The 11,139-nt window shown below is 42.8% G+C and overlaps 1 protein-coding gene across 1 annotated transcript; it reads left to right on the top strand.

Moving 5' to 3' along the window:
- Positions 1-5,179: 5,179 nt before the first annotated feature.
- On the top strand, positions 5,180-8,811 carry LOC135746709 (GTPase IMAP family member 9-like). Its single transcript, XM_065265367.1, has 4 exons — positions 5,180-5,227; positions 5,312-5,410; positions 5,473-5,530; positions 7,715-8,811. The coding sequence occupies exons 1-4, from the start codon at positions 5,180-5,182 to the stop codon at positions 8,554-8,556; spliced, it is 1,047 nt and encodes a 348-aa protein (XP_065121439.1). The 3' UTR covers positions 8,557-8,811.
- Positions 8,812-11,139: the final 2,328 nt, after the last annotated feature.

Below are 11,139 nucleotides of genomic sequence, written 5' to 3'. Positions count from 1 at the left end.
TCCATCGGCTCTGATGGAACTCCTTTGAACCTCCTTTTACGACGGCATTTGTTTTAATTGTCGCCCACTTTACAGCCTTGATAGGTGATAGAGGAGACAGGGTTATCTAATTATAACAATTTTAGGGCTGTTGAAATCCAGATGCCAAATGGCCCCAATCTGACTCCGAGCCATTTGCTACACTCCAGAGCACTCGTAGATCTACGATGATTTTCAAGTACTACTTAATCTACGAAGCTTTTGGGAAACAGCCCGTAATTCTAAGATGATTTGTACAATCGTTTTTATGATCTACTTAGCCTTACGATGCTTTTGGGAAACCCGGCCCAGGGTGGTGCCGCAGGCGGAGCCAGAGACCAGGGTGAAACTGGAACCCATGGTGGTGATGGAGACAGCAGTAATCCAAATGGCACTAGAAACCACGGTGGCACTGGTGGTGCACTGGACCTGCAAACAGGGACAGGGAAGAGAGAGGCTGGCTTGCCCAGGTTAGCCAGAGACAGGTTAAACATGACAGAGACAGGCAAACTTGGGGATGGCCATCTTGGCTAAGGCAGAAAAGTCAGGATCAGCCATCTCAGATAGGTTAGAGTTCAGAATCGGCCATCTTGGGCAAGACAGAGGCTGAATCCGAAATCGCATACTTACTGTGTAGGTACTGAATTTCATTGGGTACCTACTTAACGTGCGCTAAGGCAGTGTGTACGTTCGCGTTAAGTATGTACAGCATTCGCCATGTTGACGTTATCATGTGACATATGACGTAGCAGACCCGTCGCCAGACCTCAGTCTTAAGGGGGGCATATGAAATGCATGGGAGGGCACACTTATTATTAGCCTACAGTACGTATACTTATAATAATATATACTCTATTCGCGCAGCACGTAATCATCACGTTAAACATAACCATCAGCAATATAATACCAGCCTATAGCCTACACCACAGTACATATAGAAGCAATTTTATGAATATCCATAAATCTAGATGCATCTCTGAAACATTGCATTTTAAAGCAGTCAACAGAGGGATATGCATTGCCATGAGACACGTGCGCGCGCACACGCACGCACGCACGCACGCACGCAGACTTTGAACCTACGGTAATTGAGTGGAGGCAGCGCTGTCGTCTCTCCCTTCCCTCCTGTCAGTACAGCGGCAGGCGGCGTTTATCCGAGCAGAACCTCCTCATTAATAAAGTGTCCACTCGGAATTAAACTTGTGAGTGAGGTCCTTTTCAAAAGCAAGCTGAATCACCACAGTGAACAAGTCCATATCTTCTGAATGTAGTAGTCTTTTAGTCCCGGGCTCAGGCTGTCGTCCAGGGTCTCCTTCTCCAACATCAGGCGTCGATGTCGTTTCAATTTTAGAGACTGCTGGTGGGCTTTTTAACCATTTGCGGATAATATCCATCTTAAAGCAGTATAGCTAAGCGAAAACTCATCTAGTTTGAAAAAAGTGCGCTAACTGTTGAGCGGCTACACTGACGTAGGCTACGTCACGTACTTGTCGTACGTAGCCTCGTGATAGGCTGTTGCAGTGTAGCTAGATTCCCATCAATCAAACAAAATCACACCATTGTTTTTTATATTTTTAATGTTTTAATCATAAAGAATACAACATTAATGCAACACAAAATTAGCAACTATGATCATTTAAAATTACAGTATTTTTTTAAATACTGGGGGGGCACAAGCGTCTTTGAGGGCGGGCCCGGCCCCCTATGGCCCGCCCATAGCGACGGGTGTGTGACGTAGTAGACTTGTTCGAGTTCATGCGGAACCACAAGAACCGACAGGAGATTGACATCACAATACCGCGAGAGCAACTCGAAATCAGAGTTCTTCGTGTGATTTCTGGAATCGCTCTCACGGTACTTTGATGTCATCCAGCTGTTGGTTCATACAGCGGTGCATAAACTCGAACAAACCTAATAACAGACATGAAAACGTATGCGTGTGTATGAGGGACAGGTGCACTAACACCTGATTGCATCAGTAACTCGATCTGTAACAGTGTAACAGATATATTACACATTATTTTGTAGGGGACAAAATAATTAAAACAAGCAGATTGTAATTTAATATCTATTGTCAGATGACAGCTGTGCTTCAATACAAACAATGCAGGCAATGTGATTATATACATTTTAGTGAAGCAATCTCTTGTATTTACTTAAAACGACAGGAAACATAAATAAAAAATGAATGAATAAAACCATCACAATAAATGAAAACGTATAGAAGTGAATTTGAAAAAAAACTTTATTCAAATGTATTTTCGAACAAACCATCACATATTTACTGTCAGCTCAACACAGCTGTGACAATTCTACAGCTTTATTTTCATGAATCAGCTGAGCACTTTAATTGTGGTATATCCTGGGTCTGTGCGTGAAGTCTGGGTGCTGAGGAACAGCCCTGTATGTGTATCGAAATCACCCGATTGGTTGGTCTCCGGTCGATTGCTTTGCTTTCCCGTGGCATCATGGGAAAGCTGGGATAGAAGTGTCCATCCGATGCACGCTTAAGAACCTGGGCGGACTCAGTAGGGCATCCGGGGATTTCTCACCTACTGATTTTATGGATACTGAGGATTCGGACGTACTACTCTGTTCACGTGCTGTTTCCCCTACTACATTTTCAGTAAGTAGGCGGTTTCGGACAATACTTAAGTACACGTGCCTCTGAATCTCGCGAGAAATAGTCCAAAATCCCGCTAATTCTCGCCTACCCTTTTACGTATACTGAGGTTTCGGACATACTATTCGTTCGCCTACTGCTTTTTGCCTACTATATAGTATGGCAGTATGCGGTTTCGGATTCAGCCAGAGAGTTCAGAATCTGCCATCTTGGGCAGGACAGAGAGTTCAGGGAGCTCAGAAGCAGCCATTTTGGACAGGACAGAAAGTTAATGGAGTTAAGGATCGGCCATCTTAGGCAGGACAGAGACACTGGGGAATTCAGTAACTGCCAGGACAGAGAGACTTTGGGAGTCATGCACGGCCATCTTGGCAAGGGCAAAGAGTCTATGGAGCTTGGGAGCGACCATGTTGGCTGATCTACAGGACACAGGAAACTCAGGGGTGACCACCTTGGCTGTGACAGGGAATTCAGGAAACATGGATACAGGCCTTATGGTCAGGACAGGAAATTCAGGAAACTTAGGCTCAGCTAACTTGGTGGAGACAGGAAGCTCAGGGGACTCGAAAATGAACCTTTCAGCCGAAACAGGAAGTGCAGAGGACTTAGGTTTGGACCTTTCAGCTGTGACAGGGAGTTTAGGAGACTCAGGTTTTTCCTCTGAGGGAAACGAAGAACAAAAGAAAGACCACACACACACCACAGAGCTGTAGCCATTACAGGAAAAACTGAAGAAAGAGGATATGCCATAGGGACCACGGAACTGGAAACAACTGGACTAGGGATCCCAGCCGCTTGTACAGATATTATCTGGGTATTCACCAGACTAGACATCAACCGCTGGGTCCTGACATTTATTGGAGAGGCTGGGGAGGCGGCCGTCTTGTGAGGTGGCTCGGTTGCGGCGGCCGTCTTGTGAGGTGGCTCGGTTGCGGCGGCCGTCTTGTGAGGTGGCTCGGTTGCGGCGGCCGTCTTGTGAGGTGGCTCGGTTGCGGCGGCCGTCTTGTGAGGTGGCTCGGTTGCGGCGGCCGTCTTGTGAGGTGGCTCGGTTGCGGCGGCCGTCTTGTGAGGTGGCTCGGTTGCGGCGGCCGTCTTGTGAGGTGGCTCGGTTGCGGCGGCCGTCTTGTGAGGTGGCTCGGTTGCGGCGGCCGTCTTGTGAGGTGGCCCGGTTGCGGCGGCCGTCTTGTGAGGTGGCCCGGTTGCGGCGGCCGTCTTGTGAGGTGGCTCGGTTGCGGCGGCCGTCTTGTGAGGTGGCTCGGTTGCGGCGGCCGTCTTGTGAGGTGGCTCGGTTGCGGCGGCCGTCTGGGGAATAGGTGCAGGCATGGCGAAGGCAATCTGGAGAACAGGTGTAGGTATAGAAGCAATCTTAAAAACTGGTGCAGGCATGTCAAAAGTCTATTAATGCCTTCTTACCAAATTGTACCTGGTGGCTCAACCCTAAAAACTCCTCCACATATTCCTCAATTGGACGGTTAGCTTGGCGGAGTTGGATGAGTGAGAACCCTGGGTCCATGGTTAGTGTGGGGAAACGGATGTAGAAAAAAAGCTGGATCCATTACTGGCAAAGTCTTCTGTAACAGACTGCTCCGAGACTTAAGGATCCAAGTGAAGGTTTTATTAAGGGGTAAATCCACAAACACAAATCCACGAGACAGGCAAAAGGTCATACACATGTAGGCAATCCAAAGATAAGCAAACAAAAGAGACAAGGGCAAAACAAGAACAGGATAATCCAGTGAACAGGCAGAGATCGAAACCAGATTAAACAGAGTGAACAGAGTGAAATATAAATGTTCGGAATTGCAGTAAACAGCTTACAAGACTTCGCAGTGAGAGAGACAATGATCAGGGTTTAAATAGTGCAGATAATAATGAGAAACAGGTGAGGCAGTAATGAGTAATGAACAGCAGGTGTGATAGTAATGAGTCTATAGCATGGGTTTGTGGGAAATGCAGTCTAGGGCAAAGTTAGTGTTCAGGGAATGGCTACCTCTTGTGGCAATTCAGAAGCAGAGCAGGAGTCCATTCATGACAGATTATTATAAAGTACAACAATTCTTCAGTCTAGAGCAGAGAGTAATTTTCTTTTATGTTATTGAGAAATGAATTGGGTTATTTTAGCTTTAAGGGGCGAGAGCTATGTTTGCTTTATTCGTGCTAAATGATAGGTTGTGTCTGTGTGCGTGCATCAGGTGTATGCGGACAAGACCAGCTGTAAAATGAAAAAAGTAAAAGGTAAAAAAATTAAAATTAAAGTTTAAAATGTCAAAGAAGATACCCATGCCATCTAATAAAGAAGTATTTATACTACACCACTGTATATATGTCGTATACGCTGTTTGATGGGGATGTGAAGAAGCTGCATGGAAACTGAAGTGCCCCCTTATTTACACATATCTCTGTGAAGGCAGAGAGAGAAATGCAAATTTGGTTGCACATGAGCAACATCAAGAGTCCAACAAAACACTGTTCCCGATAATGGTGACTTCAACTGAATCCATTATTTTCAATAAAACATTGAACATAACACCTTACTCGATGACCACTCCTGCCATGAAGAATGAAACGTCTTTACAGGGATTGAGGGTGCGTGGAGGGTGCCTCCCTGGAACGGGATCGTCAGGGCTGCTCAGGAACCAGTCACCTAACAGCCTGTCTTCCTGTGGGTAGATCATCTATGGGGCCGGCCAGCTCTGTAGATTTAAGGCAAGGCCAGAACCACAGGAAGCAGAGGCTGCCTGTGAGCAGACGACAGACAAGACTGTGACAGTGAGAACGGTTGAGTCACGCCGAGGTGAAACATGTTTAACAGTCTCCATCTGCTTCCTTAGTGCGTAGACCAAGAGCAGAATCCTGCGCAGTGTACCAAACAGCCTTATTCACAAGATGGTATGACAAGAAAGCAAACCTTCTCTGCATCTCCCATCTAAAGCCAGAGACATCTCTCTTGGCCCACAAGGGTGGACATCGCCGAAGGGCGAGGCCAATGACAGCACGCAGTTCCTGCAATATCACTGTGCCTGACCTACCCTCATGCAGATGTTTTAAATGCCTTGGTATGATGCAGGATGACCATGGCATGCAGGGCAGAGGCGGTTACCTATAGCAATACAAGCATTCAACACAGGTGCCGAAAAACTTACAGGCTTTGGAAGGGAGACTTGGTCAGTGTGGTCAGATGGCAGCCGTATGCAGGCACGTATGCCCTGCAACAGCATGCTCATCTGGGTACACCGACATATCTCTTAGCTGCCACGCCATCGAGGGAGGTGAGAGCAACCAAACTCACAACCCCGAATGGCACCAAATGGTACCTTCCGAGATAGTAAATACCCCGTGTAGTTCAGAAGGGAACGGTAGTAGGACGGGTGTGGCTAAATGCCAAGGCCGGCACCCAAAACCATTCATTAAGCTGAGGACACTAGGCAAAAACAGTGCATACACTGAAGGCTTATATTTACAGATGCCCAAACACACACGGCTGTTATCTGAGTGCTGGGTTCACCCAGGGCTTAACCGCTAAAAAACGGGAGCTCCACAGGCTCATCCAACACTTCAGACAGCAGAAAATTGCCCTCCGATGCTGCAATAGAAACCTCATCCTCCGCTGTGCTCAGAACAGTGGCAGTGAATTCACCCGAAGACGAAAACTCAGCCTTTTATTCTAAACCGACAGGTGAAAAGCGAGCTTAGCGGGGGGAGGAATGGGTTGCGGGTAACAACCGGCAACGAGTTGCTCGCACTCACCCCGTATCACTCGCGCAGCTCACCAGACTGACAGAGGCTGAATTAACAGCTGAACCGCCAGCGTGGGAAGCAGGTTACAAATTACCTCGAATGTGCCTGTCAGTGGGGGAGAGAAATCTATGCACTCTACGCACTCTACCTGTCCTTAAAATGACGTTCATTCTGTGCGAAATTGCTCTTTTAGATAATGCTCTGACAATCTGCTGAAGCGCCCAGGACACCAGCACACCAGTGAGCTCCGAAGAACAAGAGCGAATGAATGGATGCATTTCGTCTTCTTTATACACGTAAGTGTGGGCGGAGACTGGTATACCATTCACACAATTTCATTGGCGTTTTACAAACAAGTCAGACCAGATTGGCTCTCAAGAGCATACCCCATACTGTAGTCATCGACACAACGTCGAGTGAATGACAAAAAGGGAAACAGCACGCGCCTCCCGCCCAGCTGACCTCAATCAGAGCGCCACTGTGCGTGCAAAGCAGAACAGCGTCTGATAGAACTGGTGTTTCTCTGAACTGAGACTCATTTAAATTTCACAACAACTTATTTCAGTTGCTTAAGACTTATGAAAACAGCATTTAAACATAATTATTAAGTAATTATATCATCAGACAGTAAAAGCGTGTTTGGTGCACTGACAGGAATGTTCATCTGACAGGAAATTCCGTGTTATCAGGTAAGACACTACTTCATAACAAATAAATATTTTTTATGAAATTGTGTATGTTCTTTAACCTTTATTTATTTTATTGTCCTCATTTTTTCAAAGTTTTGTGGGACACATTTGGTGTTTTGGACTGGTGAATGTTGAGAGCGTTACCCTGGCAACTGGCACATGAAGCAGCTTTCTCCGTCTGACAAAACTACACCTAGACAATTCAGAAATTACATCCTTGTTTCCATTTAAAGGTTTATTTTAACATGTTTATTTAAATGTTTGTAATGTAATGTTCATGTTCAATAAAATGAAGTTACATTATTCCAACTCTGAGTATATCATTCTTATGGTAAGTCTTTTAGTTATGGGCAAATAAGGACAAGTTAAATTAGTTGTACTGCAGCTGTCCGCCCAAAGGATATTAAATAAAAGATTTTCTTACTGGTTACCAACATAAAACTTTAATCCATTAAGTTGTCATGACGTGACCTGATTTTTGTTTAAAAAAAATTCAGCATTAATTTCAGGTGCAAAAGTGATGTTGATTCAATAAGGCATCAACATTTTTCATGCTTAATTCAATGGTTTCTTGCAATCTATACAAAGACCCATAGAGTAAAATCACTTAACTTACCCTCCTATCTAAAATCTGATTGATTTACAGATTCTGATCTGAGGATTATTCTGGTGGGTAAGACAGGAACAGGGAAGAGTGCAACAGGAAACACAATCCTGGGAGAAGAAGTGTTTAATTCAGAGCTCTCACCCAATGAAGTTACAACAGAGTGCAGCAGACATTATGTGGTAAGAGAAGGAAGAAGAATGTCTATCATTGACATGCCAGGATTTTGTTGCATTTCAACAACTGCCGATCAAGACATGAAGAGACACTTAGAGAAATGTGTTGAATTGAGTATTCCTGGTCCTCATGTGTTTCTGTTGGTGATCAGTCTGAGTGAGAGATTCACAGCAGAGGATGTGACTACATGGAAACTGATCGAGAAAAACTTTGGTGAAGATGCTGTAAAATACACAATTGTTCTTTTTACTCATGCAGAACAGCTGGAAAATAAAAGTTTGCAAGGTTATGTAGGAAAAAGCAAACATCTAAAAACATTTACTGACAAATGTGGAGGCAGATATCATGGATTTAACAATAAAAACTTGGCTGATCGGTCTCAGGTAGAGGATCTTCTGAAGATGATTGATAAAATGATAGAGGAGAATGGAGGAGGACATTACTCAAATGAAACATTTAAAGAAGCACAGAGAAAGATTAAAAATAAACAGAGGTTGAATCAGGGAGTAGATGTCGCATTAGGAGTTGGATCAGCAGTGGGAACAGGTGCAGCTGTAGCAGGAGTTGTTGTGCTGGGTGTTACTGGGGCTGTGGCTATTGGTGGAATTTTAGTAGCAGGGGGAGCCGCTGCTGGAGTAGGGCTTGGTATCAATCTCGCCGTGAAAAAGATCAAAGAGAAGAAAAAAGAGAATAAACAATTAAGCTAAAAATGCTTAGATCTAGCTCCCATATTTCAGCTGGTATTATTAAACATGCTTGTTTTTGTTGTTTGAATTGTTTCAGTATATCTCATCTAATCTAGTGGAGTATTGAAAGCACAGAGGCTGTGGGTTTGACTCTCAGAAAATACAGGTTAATAAAATGTACTTTTACTGATGCTTTGAATAATGGCTCAGCAAATCTTTTAAATCAATAAATGCTATTGTATGTGCTTATCTGCTTTATTGATCATTGTAATTTCATTGTAAACATATAAAATAAATTGATCAACTGTATATACACAGATGAAGTGTGTAAGAACATTAAAAACTGATAAATTAAAGCTTGATTGTCAGAACTTTAATAGCTTGATTGACTATTTTACTGTTCATTTTTTATTGTGATCCGCACACATATGCCAGATCAGACAGATGCTGATACTGCACCAAGAGTATTCACTGTCCCCATATACTTAATAAATCAATAAATATTCAAATGTTGTAGTGTTTTACTCAAATGATATATTGAAAAGGGTATGAGTATGCTATATTGTGTTTGTTATTTCAAAACAGCTAGCATGCACAAGACCTGCAAATTTGTTATTGTAAGAGTTACATGCGTACAAATATTTTCACGATGATTTGCTAAGCAAATGTTTAGTTTCTGTTAAATGAGTAACTGATTTAGGGGCGGTTCACATTTTGCATATTGTACATGCAAAGACAGCATTTTAAATGTCGACATGCGGAAATCAAGTTCAAATATAGTGTGTTTTTTCAGGCACGTCGGCACCGCAGTCAGTTGAAAATAGGGTTGAGTTTTCCACGCAGTTTTTAGATGTGAAATGTGAACAGCCCCTTATGCTGCATTTGGGCAATGGAAAACACTGCGGGCCCTATTATACTGTACATTCAGTGCAATGTGAAACCAGGGTGACGCAATGGTTTTTGCAGTTATCATTTTGAAGTCCGGCGCCACGTTGTTAAAATACCAAAGCACGATTAATGTGAAAGGCTTTTCAAATTCAGCAGATTTAAAGATATCATTTTCTGTACTTGTGCAACTTGTTTTTGTAGAACATGTGTTTTGGTAGCCGATTAATCTGATTATAGGTTAAGCGAATAATCTGTGGAAGATCACTTTTTTCAGATCAATCGGCAAAATCGACCTGCAGATTAATCGGTTTTGTTAAATCTTAAATGCATTAAATTCAACAAAGCAGTTAGTGAAAAAGTAAATTTTTTAATGTCTATTAAAGTTTTACAAGGGAAAAAGAATTTTGTGTGCTTTTTACTGGGACAATTTTTAAATTGACCTTTGAATGCTTTGATCTATTGGTGGTTTTGAGCACTGAAAATGATAATTTTACATTTAATTAATAATCAGGTAACTGATAGTCCTTCGATCCAATGGCATATAGGCATCAGATTGACAATAGGCTACTCCAGCCTAATGGTGGATCACGTTTTAGGGTGGCTGTGCCCAGGTTGTACTACCCGTTGGACCAGGGGCAGGCAACTATTTTTGACTCAAGGGCCACATTAGATTATGAAATACATTTGAAGAATGTTGTGAATGGCAAATTTAGTTTTACTTATTGAAAAAAAAATATATATAAGGTTCTAAATTAACTTTTTTGATCACCATCCAATGTGGCTGGTAACTTTCTAAAGTTACCAGCCAATCAGCATTTCCACTAGCCATATTTTGTCCGGTGAAAAAGAGAAATTATGACTGCCACTGAATGCATTTGATAATTTTGTTAACATTGTTGGTATGAAAAACACACATAAAGTGAGGCTTCTTCCAGCTAGGCTCTCCTCAATACAACCTGCCTTTGCAGTTTTAATTAACGTTAGGCTCTCTGATGACTTCGGGCACTCTCATGGTCCTTTACTGCCTCAACTTTAAAATTACTTTTTCCCAGCATAAAATTGTTTGTTTCTTTTTCTATTTCACGTACATGCATATTTATCAACATTATACAATGATAGCAATGATTAATAACTTATTTTTACAATAATATTTTTACAATATTTTAAGAAACTATACTATACTAAAATAATCTCAGCCATAGTTACTGCTAACTGTTTATGTAGTATCCTAGAGTTAAACATTAATAAACTAAATATTAATTTCATATCTGAAAATACAGAACAGTATAACATACATGTGTTGATTTTCTCAGCAACAATGCAATTCTGTAGACTTGACATGAGGTTTTCCTGAGATTTTTTCTCTAATGTTTGAGACCTGACAGGGTGAGGATGTAGTTTGTCTTACTGTCACACCCAGGGGCTGGCTATGGTTTGGCTAAAGCCACGACCCTTTTCAACTTCCACCTCGAGGAGGTCCCCAAAGCCAACCCAATGACCAGACAACAACGAGGATAAGTAAGTATAAAAACAATCTTTATTTATTTAAATATTTAAAAGAAACTCGGGGGAAATGGGGAAAGGGCAATTAAAATTAGAGTCTCTGACTCTGCCCTCCAGGTGGGCTACGGCCAAGGCAATAACGGGAAGAGGGAGGGGCGTAGAAGTCAGGCTCCTGACGGGTCCCTTTTATCCGTGGCGCCCTCCTTTTTCCTT

Source organism: Paramisgurnus dabryanus, chromosome 4 (assembly GCF_030506205.2).
Source record: "Paramisgurnus dabryanus chromosome 4, PD_genome_1.1, whole genome shotgun sequence".
Lineage (NCBI taxonomy): Eukaryota > Metazoa > Chordata > Actinopteri > Cypriniformes > Cobitidae > Paramisgurnus > Paramisgurnus dabryanus.
The sequence above is the reverse complement of the archived record's forward strand: the minus strand, read 5'-3'. Positions and strand labels throughout refer to the sequence as shown.